This window comes from Hemicordylus capensis, chromosome 6 (genome assembly GCF_027244095.1).
Source record: "Hemicordylus capensis ecotype Gifberg chromosome 6, rHemCap1.1.pri, whole genome shotgun sequence".
Lineage (NCBI taxonomy): Eukaryota > Metazoa > Chordata > Lepidosauria > Squamata > Cordylidae > Hemicordylus > Hemicordylus capensis.
Window position 1 is genome coordinate 114,657,755 of NC_069662.1, and position 14,985 is coordinate 114,672,739.

Sequence of the window (14,985 nt, forward strand, 5' to 3'; positions counted from 1 at the left end):
ATAGACTGGGAGCCAGTGTAGCTGACAAAGCACTGGCACAAATGGTAGCAAAGATCTTTTTAGACCAGGGCGGTATAGCTTCAGCCCTCTTGCAAATGTTGAACTACACAATTCCCATCAGCACTGACTATTGGCCATTGTGCTGGGGATGATGGAAGTTGTCGTTCATAGGAACATAGGAAGCTGACATATACCAAGTCAGACCATTGGTCTATCTAGCTCAGTATTGTCTTCACAGACTGGCAGCAGCTTCTCCAAGGCTGCAGGCAGGAATCTCTCTCAACCCTATCTTGGAGAAGCCAGGGAGTGAACTTGAAACCTAGATGCTCTTCCCAGAGTGGCTCCATCCCCTGAGGGGAATATTTTGCAGTGCTCACACTTCTAGTCTCCAATTCATATGCATCCAGGGTGGACCCTGCTTAGCTAAGGGGACAAATCATGCTTGCTATCACAAGACCAATAAGTAGAAATCTGAAGTTGTGCAGCCCTGTTTTAGGAAGATCAAGGCTTTAGTTTATAGTACAGGGAAATATAGTGTTTAATAATATAAAGAACAGAAATGTATAATCTTATGCTCTCCAGTATTACAGAGATATTCTTAGATACCCCTAAGGATTAAAATTATGATTTTATTGTCTGATAGATTCCATGTGTTAGAAGAAATATGGTAAACTTCGCTCTACCTGCCTCTAAAATTGGATTATGTGCATCTGCTATCTGATAATGTTAGCATCTATGTTTGTGAATTTTAAATTTGAATTATAGTACAGTATTTGACTTTTTATGTAATGACCTTTGACCAAATGAATAAGCTCTCTTACAAGCTTCTGCCAGTAGAATGCTGATTTACATTTCCTGCAATTATTTGGCAACCAGATTGTACTAGATACTGAACATACAGAACATCTCACTTATACCAAACAAAATAATTGGTGTATCTAGCTCTTAATTGACTACATTGGATGGCATCCAGACTACTGCCCCACTTGTGTAACTCACAAAAATGCACCCAGAATGCAAGCTCCCAAATTAGTAGAATTGGCCAGCACATCATTGCACTAGTCTGGATGTCAGCATGGTAAAGTGGTTAGTGCGCTGGACTAGGAATGGGTAGACCCGAGTTCAAATCCCCATTCAGCCATGATACTTGCTGGGTGACTCTGGGCCAGTCACTTCTCTCTCAGCCTAACCTACTTTGCAGGGTTGTTGTGAGGGGAAACTTAAGCATGTAGTACACTGCTCTGGGCTCCTTGGAGAAAGAATGGGATATAAAACGTAATAAAATAAAATAAAATTATAAAACTAAAAAAATCCACTGACTGGCAGCAGTTCTTCATGGTTTCATGAAGGGCTTATCTCTAGCTTTATCTGGAGATGCAAGGGACCAAACCTGGGACCTTCTGCAGGCAAAACATGTGCTTATAGCCACTGAGTGATGGCTCCATCCCTCCATAGCAGTCTTACGGCCAGAGCACACAAACGAGTGGCCAGGCTATCCTCTATAATCAAAGCTCCAATGTTGTGAAATGTCCTCCCAGGAAAACCACTGTCCCAATGTCCCATCACTGGCCTATTCTGGGAGGCTTTTGAGGAGGCTGGTTGCCATGATCATTGCTTTTTGCTGATCCTTCCTGATGCTGTAAAGTGGCATATGTCCCTTTACCGACAGATGTTGTTATCTGCTTTTTAAATGTATGCTTATTGCTTTTTGATGCTTTCAGCTTTTAATTGCTATTTTCGTATGAGCCACTTTCGATTCTGTGAAGAAAAGTGGAATATACACTTTTAAAGCTAATATATGTTACTTCTGTGCACGCAAACACTCCAGGGCATACACAAGCACATACACACAAGGAGAACCATCAGCATAAGGACTGGAGAATCAGATACTAGTCTGCAGCAATTCCCAGGATTGCCATGCTGCTTTCTGCAACTCTTGCAATGATGGGAATTGCTGTGGATCTATAGGATTCCCTGGTTTTCATACATTACCTTTTTGCTCATAAGGATGTGCTGGGGATGGAAGAGTGGGGACAGGATGGGCTGCTTTTATGTGCAGAAAGATAACCACTCCTTGGCCATCATCCTCAATGGCAAATGATTAGCAATCAATGGCAAATGGCCATAAAAGTGAAATGGTTTACCACTGTTTTGTAAATAGTCGCCTCTAGTCAACATGTACAACTGGAGCACACTGTATTCTACCCTGCTATAGATTAAATTCCCGATTAAGGCTCTGTAATATAGGGGAGAGCTGATCTTATGGCAGCAAGCATGACTTGTCCCCCTGATCGCATTTGAATGGGAGACCACATGTGAGAACTCTAAGATATTCCCCTCAGGATGGAGCCGCTCTGGGAAGAGCAGAAGGTTTCAAGTTCCCTCTCTGGCTTCTCCAAGATAGGGCTAAGAGAGATTCCTGCCTACAACCTTGGAGAAGCCGCTGCCAGTCTGTGTAGACAATACTGAGCTAGATAGACTAATGGTCTGACTCAGTATACAGCAGCTTCCTACATTACACACACCATTTCATGCATGCCTTTTTGCAAGTGGCACATTACCTACTGCTCATAGCACTGAAGAAAGTAGGAAAATCTCTGTCTGTTTCCTCCCTCTGGTGTAATGATGTTGAACAGTTCCCGGAATCGTCTACAGGCTTCAAAGAATCGTCAACATGATTGTTGCTTGATGACAGCTGTTTGTCTTGTCCATCTTTTTTGCCACCACCTTGGATTTAAAGGATCAGAAATCTTATGATACTGAAAAAGATGAATAGGCTCCATTTTCAAAAATTCCAGTGGATTTTGTCTCTTCCATATCATGCCCATTCATGACCGTCCTGTATTTCAGGCAGGCTTGGAACCTATAGCTTGCCTGCTCACTTGAATTGTGTATCATTAAAAATGAGAAATGCATGATGCTGGTCAAGTGTTGGGTCTTGCTTTATGCTCCACTTGTGAATGAACAAAAAAAGAGCTAGAGCTGGTGACTGCCATGTCAGGCTATAAGTGTCTCTCCATTTTTATTTTGCCCCAAGAACTTACAGTAGGGCTCAAATCATATAAATGGATCCATCAAATAAACTTACAGTGATACCTTGTAAATCTCTGTTTACATTAAGTTGTAACATAACTTCCTGTTCTGGACAAGGTTACAGTCCCCCAGAAAGAACAGGTTTGTAGCTTGGGAGTGCTCTTGGACCCGGGTCTCACCCTCATGCCTCAGGTTGAGGCTGTGGCTAGGAGAGCTTTTTAGCAGCTGCAATTGATTCAAAAACTCAGTGTGATCCTTGAGAATGAGCTGAAAACAGTGGTAAACCAGCTGGTAACCTCATGGTTGGACTACTGGAATGCGCTCTACGTAGGGCAACCTTTGTACGTAATTTGGAAACTTCAGTTAGTTCAAAATGAAGCAGCCAGATTGGTATGGGATATCCCGAAGAGACCACATTATGTCTATTCTTAAATAGTTGCACTGGCTGTCAATTTTTATATTTACTATTTAACATATTTTAATATGTGTTTGGGCAAAGTACAAAATGCTGGTTATTACCTTTAAAGCCCTGAATGGCTTAGGTCTGGGTTACTTGAGAGGTGCCTTTCTTTACAAAATCCCCACCGCTCATTAAGATCATCAGGAGGGGTCCGTCTCTGGGTGATTCCGGTTCATCTGTTGGTGACCTGGGATTGAGCCTTCCCAGTTGTCGCCCCTGGGTTGTGGAACATGCTCCCCATGGGTATAAGAGGACTATCTTTCTTGGAGGCCTTCAAGAGAGCCTCCAAGAGAAGCATCTTTTTGGACCAGCACCGGGGAGACCAGAGTTAAAATCCCCATTCAGCCATGAAGCTCACTGGGTGACTCTGGGCCAGTCACATATCTCTCAGCCTAACCTACCTCATGGGGTTGTTGTGAGGGGAAACATAACCATGTACACTGCCAGAGGTGCTCTTACCTCTGGTCCAGGGGTAAGGTCCAGGGCCTCCAGACCTCCTGGGGGCCCCCAAATCCTCTTTAGTCTGTCCTGGGTGATGTGGTTTGTGCCCTCAATAACCTATATGTTAAAAAATGATGCTTAACTTGCAGTGGAGAGGGCCTTCAAAGGCCTTTAGCAATAGCAATAGCAATAGCACTTACATTTATATACCGCTCTATAGCCGAAGCTCTCTAAGCGGTTTACAATGATTTAGCATATTGCCCCCAACATTCTGGGTGCTCATTTTACCGACCTCGGAAGGATGGAAGGCTGAGTCAACCTTGAGCCCCTGGTCAGGATCGAACTTGTAACCTTCTGGTTACAGGGCGGCAGTTTTACCACTGCGCCACCAGGGGCTTTAGGTCTGGGCTCCAAAATTACCTAGGTGTACCTCTGTACACAGTGCTCTGGGCTCCTTGGAGGAAGAGTAGGATATAAATGTGTGGGTTTTTTAAAAATTTAATCTTGGAGGAAGAGCGGGATATAAATGTAAAATGAATTTTTAAAAATCTGGTTTAAAATAAGTTTTGATTTTAATTGGTTTATTATGTGTTTTTTATTTTAATGTAAACTACCCTGAGTCACTTTGGGAAGGGTGGTATATAAACTGAATGAATGAATGAATGAATAAATAAATAACTAGGAGACATGTTCCATTGTTCTTGGTTAGATATTGTATAGACATTGGAACAAATTAGGAAATACTTTTCGTTGATCTGGATCATAAACATGGAGGGGAGCAACAGCACCCCTGCTCTCCCCACTCACTCGGTGCACCTGTCCACCTGATATCCCTGGATGTCCACAAGGGGGTGAAATGTTCAAATGCAACTGATTTCACATCAACGTCATAAATGAAATCTGGTAATTGATAATGTGATTTTGCCTAATGTGCACTGGACTGCACAGATACAAGTGGCATTCAAACAGTATGCCCTGTATGGATAAGTGGGGAGGCAGGGCAGGTGCAATGGGTGGGTGGGGCAGGCAGGCACACTTCCTTTCCACGGATATGGGCCAGGGATCACCTGATCTAGCCCATAGCTTACATACACTGTATTTATTTATAGGCCAGTTTTCCACCCAAAAGAGCCTTCCAGATGGATTACAGTTAAAATCAGGAAGGAAAAATAATAAAATATCAAATAACGAATACAGTAAGCAGCATAAAATCATCACATCAGCAGCACAGCTCAACAAAGGCCAAGTGACTGAGTAACTACAAAAGCCTTTGCAGCCAGGTAAAAGATCTGTAGCACTGGGGCTTCCAAGGGGAAGGAATTGCATCAACTGGGTGCCACTACCCAAAAGGCCCTGTCCCACGTTGCTGCCAACTGTACTTCCAAAGCTGGTGGGATATGGAGCAAAGCCTATGCTGAAGATCTGAACAACTGGGCAAGTTCGTATGGGAAAAGGCAATCCTTAAAATACCTTGGGTCAACCATGTGGGGCTTTAAAGCTTATAATTGAGACGTTTATCTTGCTTTGTAATTGTTTCTGTTTTTATGGTATTTATTTATTTGATTGATATACCGCCCTACTCTCAGGGCGGTTTACAACAGAATAAGAACTATTAAAACCAGTTAACAATTAAAATCAAAACTATGAAAACAGAATAAAACTGAATTTATTACTTAATAATAATAATAATAATAATGATGATGAAGATGATGATGTTACTGAATTGATTATTATTATATTAAGAACATCTATTGTTGTTTCTTGCTCAAAGCCTCTTGGAGAATTTTTAATGGAAAAATGGGGTATGCTTATAAACACACAAACACTTTGAATGAACTGGGAGCCAGTGAAGTTCAAACAAGAGAGTAACATGAATACTTCACTGAGCATTTGACAACAACCTAGCTGTAGCATTTTGAGGTAACCGCAGTTTTCAAACACTTTTCAGAGGCAAGCCCTCACAGACGAGGTTATAGTCATTAAGTCTGGATGTGACCAAAGCATGAGCAACTAGCCCTTTCTTATAGTTCTGTGTAATAACCCCGAATGTATTTACCTGTACAATTTTCCTCAGTGTTTTCTTCATAGTTGTACATCTCATCAGTTTTCAGGTGCGTAGGGGTCAGGTTATTATTCAGGGTTTGGTCAAGGTGAGTGTTTGCATATATAGAGCCATTTTCACAGTTTTCCAGTTCCATCTGCCTGGGAAGAAAAAAAAGTGAGGAAAAAAAGCAGGGGGGGACCCCAATTGTTCAATAATGTTAAAGCTCTCTTTGTATATCATATATTCTCTAGAACAGAGGCAGGAAACCTTGATTGTTGAACTACAACTCCCATCATCCCCAGGCACAATAATCCCCAGGCTGGGGATAACAGGGGGTGGGGTGGGGGGACAAAACAGCTGCAACACCAAGGTTGCCTACCCCTGCTCTAGGAGGTAGGTCTACACAACATCACTGTAAGAAATAAACACAGGCTGGCACTCCGATCCAACTGAAAGCACTGTGGCTTCAGCACATGTATTCCTGGGAAACTACATGTGCAGCCAGGTGCTGGGCGGGAAGCAGCTGGCACTCTGTTCATGGCATAGCAGGTGGTATTCCGGTAAATAATAGGTAAGGAATAGGTAAGATTTAGGATAAGAAAGATTCTGAGGTCGTTCACACGACCAGGTGGGCAGGGCGGCAGGCTGGCCGGGGGGAAGGATGCTTGAACTCACCTTCCCTAAAGACAAGCACTAGACTGGATGCTTTTGGCACACAAGCTGCGTACCCACACAACCTGTACTGCTGGGAGCAGCGCGGAGCAACAGAGGCCAGGATTCATTTTCCTGGCCTCTGCATATCCCACAAGGCACTCTGTGGTTAACGCGGTGCCTTGGGGAATTCCCCTGCTCGACAGGCACTCTAGGCACCTGTCTCTGTGTCTCCTCGGCTCCATGGAGCCAAGGAGACACACAAGCCTGGCAGCCAGGTTAAGGGAGTGCTAAGAGCCAGGCTTAGGAGCAGGGTTAGCCTGGGTGAGAGCACCGGGATCCACACTGATTCTGGCACTGCACAGGAGCAGCCTAGCCCAGGCTAGACTGCCCTAGACCGGGCTAGGCTGCTCGTGAGAACAGCCTCACCAATTAACATAGGACAGGGCTGCACATCTTTGGCCTTCCAGCTGTTGTTGAACTGTAGCTCTCATTACCTCTGAATGCTGGCCACTGTGGGCAGGGGGGCGGGATTATAGGAGTTGTAGCCCAACAAGAGCTGGAGGGCCAAAATAGAGCAAGATATATATATGGGTGCACTTGCTAACAGTGAAATGATAAAGGCAAGCAAGATTTCTTTCGGCTGAAAAAACAGTCAGCTGCTGTGAGTGTGCTGAGCTTGCAAAAAGGGCAAAGAAACAGGGAAGAGATATGGCAGGCTACCCCCCAAATATGGGGGATATCTAAACTAAGATGAGGTAACGGAAGAGTTCCCTAGATTCTCAGCAGTCAGCAAAGTGACATAAAGCTGACCGTGAAGAAAATATATCAATTCCGCAAATTAGGGTATCCTGAAAAGATAAGGAAAGGCGGCAGAAGACTGTAAATCTCATCCCTGTTCCCCAAGTGGGTGGCACTTGGAAGATAAGCAAGGAAGTATAAGGGGGGGGGGGAGAGCGGGGGAGGGGGGGAGGATGGAAGAAGCTAGTTGGGATTGGGTGTGCAGTGCTTTTTCATCTGGCAGAAGGAGAAGGTCAAATGTTCAAAGGAAACAATGTCCTACCTTCAGAGAGGATAAGTGAGCAGCACAAAGCATAAAATAAAGGGATCAGAGGTGTTGCTATAATTGAGAAAATGGTTTCAAAGAAGCTCCTGAGGGCTCTCCAGCTCCACCCCTCCCTATTTTCTTCATTATCTCCTTCACTCTGAGGGGCTGCCGGGAAGAGGGGTGAACATGGGCCTCCTCTCCCCTAGTTATGCCCCTGATAGGGGTATTTAATGGCATACAGCAAAGGAGCAATTAAGAATGGAAATATTACTTAAGAATGTAAGCACAGCCCTTCTGGATCAAGCCCAAGGCCTATCTAGTCCAGCATACTGTTTCCCACAGTGGCCAGGCAGATGCCTCTGGGAAGCCCACAAGCAGGAGATGAAAGCATGCCCCTTCTCCTACTGTTGCTCCCCTGCAACTGGTATTCAGAGGCATCTTATGAGTTTAAGACTGATAACTACTGCAATTATGATTAATTCCTTTTTGCTGGAAAGATTTACTGCATCAAGAGGAAGAGAGCTGGTCTTGTGGTAGCGAGCATGACTTGTTCCCTTAGCTAAGCAGGGTCTGCTCTGGCTGCATATGAAAGGGAGACTAGAAGTCTGAGCACAGTAAGATATTCCCCTTAGGGGATGGAGCTGCTCACTCCGGGAAGAGCAGCTAGGTTCCAAGTTCCCTCCCTGGCATCTCCAAAATAGGTTTGAGAGAGATTCTTGCCTGCAACCTTGGAGAAGCTGCTGCCAGTCTGTGTAGACAATACTGAGCGAGATGGACCTATGGTCTGACCCAGTGGATGGCAGCTTCCTATGTTCCCAAGAGCCTCTGACATATGTTATTTGAATTTTGAAGGAAAAAAATGTATGCTATTCACAAGCCCTCTCTAAATGGTGTGCTTTCCTGGAAAAGAACCTATATTAAAGTAATCAAGGGGAGTGGAGCTTTCTGTCTTCCTAACCCCAACTGGAATGAAATCATTTTTCTTCAATGGATTAAAAAATAAATAAATCCCAGCTATCAATGTTTGAGAGGAGACTGAGCCTGCATTGAATCCCTCCCTGTTAGCTGATCAGTGGGAATGTGAGTTTTAAACAAGTCTCTACACCCAAAATTCCAAAGATGCTCCACTGGGCTGAGAAAAGGACACTGGAGGCCACAGAAATGTTTCAATGTTTAAAAGAGCCATGGGGCCTTTGGAATATCTTTACAGTGTAATCTAAAAATGCAGTAATAACCAGGAAAACAAGGGTAATTGGCTTTAAAGCAGTGCTGTGGCACTGACTTAACAATGGGAATCAGTTGAAATACTTGGAATGGGTTTGTCCTCTGATAAAAATGTCTTTTGGAGAGGGCATTTTGGGTTGGCCAGGATGGGTTTGGGAAAGGAACTGTTCTTCTGTTCAGTTTGAAGAATGCGCATGTTAGCAGCATGAGTTGCGCTACTTTTGCCTGGTATTTGTAACTGGATTCCAACAATGGAATCCAGCTAGAAATACCAGACAGAACTGGATTCACAATGGAAGAGAGGCAACCAGAGAAATTGTACTATTGAATGAAGAAGAATGTGTGCCGTACCTTTCCGATATACTGCGACTAAGTATGCTGGGAGGTTTGGGCTGTAAGAAAAAGAAAACTATTTACTCGGCTGCTTCAGATTTCATAGCACAGGCAACACCCACAAAGGCTTGGCCATTTACTTTTCTTAGGCTCCAGTCTTAACACACACTTACTAAGCACCCTTGAACTTAGGACCACACTGTTGGCTGGATCAAAGGAATATGGTAGAATTTAAAACACAATCGTATAAGCAAGCAGTCTTACTTAAGAATATAAGAAGAGTCTTGCTGAATCAGATCCAAGGCCCAGCATCCTATTTCCCATAGTGACCAACCAGATGCCTCTTGGAAGCACTTGCCTGTAACTAGTACTCAGGGGCATCTTGCCTCTGGACCTGGGAGGTAGCATATAGCTATCAAGACTACTAGCCATTGATAGACTGGTCCTCCTTTAAGCCCCTTTTAAAGTCATCCAAGCGGGTGGCCATCACCACATCCTGTGGCAACAAATTCCAGAGGCTAATTATGAACTGAGTGAAGTACTTCCTTTTGTCTGCCCTAAACTTCTTGTGCCATCAGAAGTGCTTACCTTGTTTGATTTCGGAACAGTCGAATGAGGAGATACAGCTGGAGCAGAGTACAAGTCAGGAGAGAAGGCTGCATTTGCAATCTGCATACATTCTTCAAGAGTCTTCAGGAATGTGGTGCATGTGGATTTCAACAGTGTTCCCATATCAATGCCGTTCTGCAAAATTGGAAGAATGCTTACCTTCACAGCACTACCCAGTGTTTGGGCTCTCAAGCCCTGAATAGGTTTGAGCCCGAAATGTTTCAGAGGCCATTATAAAGGCCTCTGAAATGTTTCAGCTCCAGGGGCCGTTTCGGCACTTCGGCACTGGTGGGGGTAGTCCTTTAAGGGCGAGGGAGAGTGCACTCACCCCTCTCGCCACATTTCCCCCACCGGCGCTCCGTTATTTTCAAGCATTCCTCCCTGCCGCTCCGTTGTCCTCATCAGCCGGAAGTACCGATCGCGTGTGTGCCCGTAGCATGCGCGCGCCCGTTTGCTGTGCACGCATGCACGCGATGGGCAAGTGCGCGATCGGTACTTCCGGCCGATGAGGACAACAGGGTGGCAGGGACGAATGCTTGAAAATAACGGAGCACTGGTGGGGGAAATGCAGCGGGAGGGGTGAGGGCACCCTCCCCCGCCCTTAAAGAACTACCCCCACCGGCGCCGAAACAACTTTGGGCACATCCCTAGCCCTGAATCAATTACAAATTAGGTTATGAACATCCTTTGTTTTCAGTAATTGCTGTAAATAAACTCTTTCCAAGACAGAAATGCTTCCGTTAAGGCATACAAACAGCTGTACCAGCAGCTGTACCACAAACAGCTATACCACATACTACCTCTGCCAACAAAATGTCTCAGAACATGTTATGCCAGCACTTTACGGATAGTACTTTAAGGATATTAAAGCAGACATGTTTGTACGAATACTCAGACTGGAATGCCCCTAGCATGCAGTGGCAGCCGGTGAGGGCGGCGCTGGGGGTAGTAGTGGCAAGAGGTACCTTTCAAAAGGGATTACCAGCAGAACCATCGGCACCTGCAAGCTGTTGTGAGCAGCATGCCTCTGGACCTGTAGATAGAATATAGCCTCCAGGTCATTGTGCGGAGGCCATTTGCATGGACAGCATGATGTTGTTGACCACGTAAATAGACTCCGGGCATGTGCAGAGGTCAGGTGAGTGCTGGAGCCATCGCAGCCACCACACAAAAGCCAGGCGGGGCACTGCTACTTGGGGTGGCTTGCGGATGCTGGCGGTACCGCTGGTAATAATTTTTTTTAAGTACCTCTCTCTGCCCAGCACCCCAGCGCTGCCCTCTAGCATGCCATTCTCTACCCAGCAAGTTCTTCAGAAGTAAGACAAATGTATGGCCAACAGACAAGTGATTGGAGTTGCATCATCAGGTTTACAGTGTACTTAGCAGAGGTCTCATTATCCAGACTGGTTCAAGGCCACCTGGGAACACTCTGCACTTTCTGCAGCTGCCTGTGGACTCCCCAGAGAACAGAGAAGTGAGTGCTTTGCTTTTGGCTGTGGAGAAGCATCTTCATGATTTGTCTTTCTCCTTGCATTTGTCTGGGCAGCGGGAAAGGGCGAGAGTAACAGGGGAGCTAAAGTAACGTGTGCCGTTGAGTTGGTGTCGACTCCTGGCGACCACAGAGTGCTGTGGTTGTATCTGGTAGAATACAGGAGGGGTTTACCATTGCACAGTATGAGATGATGCCTTTCAGCATCTTCCTATATCGCTGCTGCTCAATATGGGTGTTTCCCATAGTCTGGGAAATGTAGGAAACATTCTATGGGAAACATAGAAACAACATAGGAAAACATTCTATGAGAAACCTAGGAAAGCGGGGATTTTAACCGGCAACCTCCAGCTTGCTAGTCAAGTCATTTTCCCACTGCACCATTAGGTGGCTAATGAAGGGGAGCTAGCTTTGGTTAAATCACTGAAACTGACTGAAGTCAATTTCTTATAATATATCAAGATCCATTCTCTTGCTTGAAAGTTTATGACAAACAGTTTGCATGAAAAGTAGAACATGTGAATGGCTCTCAGTTCTGGCCCATGAATGACTTTACTGCTTACAAACCACACACACCCCTGCACATATTAACCAATCTGGCAGAACACTGCAGCTATAACCGGACTGGGTCATAGGAGTCTTTCTTGGACCACTGACTCATAAGAGCGAAAAGTCCATATTATGCTCTAGCAATAATATAGCAAATGGCTGAGGCTCTTCTAGCACCACAGGATGGACGTACAAAGGCCTAGACTTGCCAAATAACAGGACCACGAGGGGCTTCTCTGCTGGTGCCAGGCACTCATTTCTCCCCATCTTGATTGGGCCTGGGTGAGTGCAACAAGGGTGTGTATGTGTGGGTGCAACAAGGGCAAACTGCAAGTGAGCACAATTGGTGATACTACATAACATCATTACTGATCACTGTGGCACATGTGTTAAGGCATCAGTTGTAGGTTCTAATTTCCCTGGGTTTGTGGAGCTTGAGCCAGATTGAGATAGCTTTCACTCTGGTCTTAAACCGGCAGGTTCTTTGGCCATTGAACTGTAGTAATAACAACAGCCAACATCACCATTAATGCCACAGAGGCACTTTGCATGTAGTATCTCGGCAGCGTTTAATAACCCAAAATTCTGCTGGGTTGAAAGTGGGTGTCCATGTGTAATTTTTGCCTTTATAATTTTGTAATTTGTAATTTTATAATTTTTGTCCATGTGTCATCTCTCCTGCCTCTGGAAGTGCTAAAGAGCACATCGAGTGGGGAAAGAGACTGGATAAATCTGTGTTCCCTCGCACATGCACAATAGGGATGTGCACGAGCCTTTGGGATGCACCAAACCGGTTCGGGTGCTGGCATTTGAACTGGTTTGTCAGGCCAGGGAACGGTTCCCTTAAAAAGCAGGTAAGCAGCTCTTTACCTGCTCCGCCACCGTCTCACTGCTTTTCACCGCCTCACCACAGTGCTTGCTCTACAAAAGGCGGCATGCAGCTGCAGCACTGTTCCCTGCAGCCTGCACACAGCATCAGCACACAGGCTGCAGGGAACAGCGCCGCAGCCACGCGCGGCCTTTTGTCGAGCAAGCGCCATGACCGGGATGGCGGTGGAGCAGGTATGGAGCTGCTTATCTGCTTTTTAAGAGAACCGCTCCCTACCCCACCTTGCATGAGCCATTCGTGCACATCCCTAATGCACAGGACTACTAAATCCTGTGGAGGCACTTAACACCCTTGAATGCAGTTCTCAGGGACATACTGTATTCAGAGGTCTTAAAGGGCACTTCCAGGGAAAGAAGAGATTGGCTAAAATAGTGTTCTCTTGTGCACGCAGCAGGACTCTGGATTACTAAATGCTATGGAGCTGTTTTGCACACAGTGCCTTTGCAATGTGAGGAGGGATGTCGGCCAATATTTTTAATCAAAGCATTGTAATGTATGCATTTCAAAGGTTCAAGGCCACTCAATTGGTAATGCCACACATGCTACACCGTAATTCCTATCAGAAATCTTTAAATATGAAAAATAAAACACACATCCCCTCAGATAATAAAGTTATAGGTGTCATAATGTTAAGGATGCATGCAGAAGGTTCCAAGTTCCCTCTCTGGCATCTCCAAGATAGGCTGAGAGAGACTCCTGCCTGCAACCTTGGAGAAGCCACTGCCAGTCTGTGAAGTCAATACTGAGCTAGATGGACCAAGGGCCTGATTTGGGATATGGCAGCTTCCTATGAAACATCCTTCTACATTTAGTCCCTGTGGAATTATGCCATAGACTCAGGTTCTACATGATCGCCTCAGTAATGTAACTTTCATCAGGGTCAGATATATAACCACATTACCTCAGATTCTGAAACACCAGACATGCCAGTTTCCTTAGATTTATCCACTTGCTGAACAAGGAGGTCACAATATAGCCGAAGTTCTGCCATTTTAGTTTTCAGTGCTTCAGTATTTTCTGTAAACTCTAAACCAGAGTGGGGTGGGGGGGAGAGAAATTAGGCACACACAGTCAAAACAATGTTATGAAGTTGCAGCATGGATGTTTTTGTAAGTATATGTCCTAATTAAATCTAGGCTATATATGGCATAAATGTATTTGATGTATTTAAAAATAACCCTTTACTGAGCTGCTGAATTGATCACTTTTTGTTGTAAACCAGTACATCTCAAATTTAAATGGACATTATTCCCGTGACACTCTATGGATGCAAAAGCTGGACTTCGAAGAAGCAAGACAGAAAACGTACTGATGCTTTTGAACTCTGGTGCTGGAGAAGACTTTTGAGCATACCAGCTAGGAAAACAAGCAAATGGATCATAGAACAAATCAATCCAGAATTTTCACTCGAGGCACAAATGACCAGGCTCAAACTATCATACTTTGGACACATTATGCGAAGACCCAGCTCCCTTGAGAAGTCCATAATGCTGGGGACAGTTGAAGGAAAGAGAAGAAGATGACGACCAGCAGCAAGGTGGATGGACTCTGTTACGACAGCAATGACTGCACCACTGAGAGACCTTAAAGGCCAAGTTGAAGACAGATCATCCTGGAGAGAATCTATCTATGTGGTCACTAAGAATCAACACCGACTTGATGGCACTTAATCAATCAATCAATTCCAAAGATATTAAGTTTAGGAAATTCTATTTAATATTTAATAATAAATGTCTATTTATTATATGGAATTTTGGAGGATAAAAATGAAAGGAGAAAAACAAGCATGATAATACTGGCATAATAACATTGCATAATACTGTGCAATGTTACACACATGGTATAATGTAATATTTGTGCAGTTGTGCAAAAGTGCTATTGTGCAAGTGAATTTGTGTAACAGTGTGACTGTTATAGATAATGGCCACACCATCGCACACCTTCGTTTGTACAATTTTTTCGCTTGTATAACAATGTTCTTGCACAACTGTGTTATGTTCCACCACATGGGTAACACTGTACAGTATATACCAGCCACCAAGTTAACTTATGATCTAATAGGTTAAATCAATTTCTGATGGTGAAAAAGATCGCAGACCTTAAACTTGATAGAATTTTCTAGGCAGAATGGAATCAAGTTTCAGATTTTTTTTAAAAATAACAGATTTTAAATTTTTTACAAAACCCTGTAAAAAATGGAAAGAGGATATCCTAT

The 14,985-nt window shown here is 44.4% G+C and overlaps 1 protein-coding gene across 2 annotated transcripts in view; it reads right to left on the bottom strand.

Moving 5' to 3' along the window:
- The window catches only part of PLEKHA8 (pleckstrin homology domain containing A8), a 47,091-nt gene that overhangs the window by 19,774 nt on the left and 12,332 nt on the right, over positions 1–14,985 (bottom strand). For both annotated transcript variants that reach the window (XM_053263758.1, XM_053263757.1), the window contains exons 4-8: positions 13,672–13,796; positions 9,823–9,978; positions 9,253–9,293; positions 5,991–6,136; positions 2,562–2,727 (exon numbers count right to left, since the gene is read on the bottom strand). In XM_053263758.1, coding sequence (XP_053119733.1) covers positions 2,562–2,727; positions 5,991–6,136; positions 9,253–9,293; positions 9,823–9,978; positions 13,672–13,796 — 634 coding nt within the window. The remainder of the gene's footprint in view (positions 1–2,561; positions 2,728–5,990; positions 6,137–9,252; positions 9,294–9,822; positions 9,979–13,671; positions 13,797–14,985) is intronic.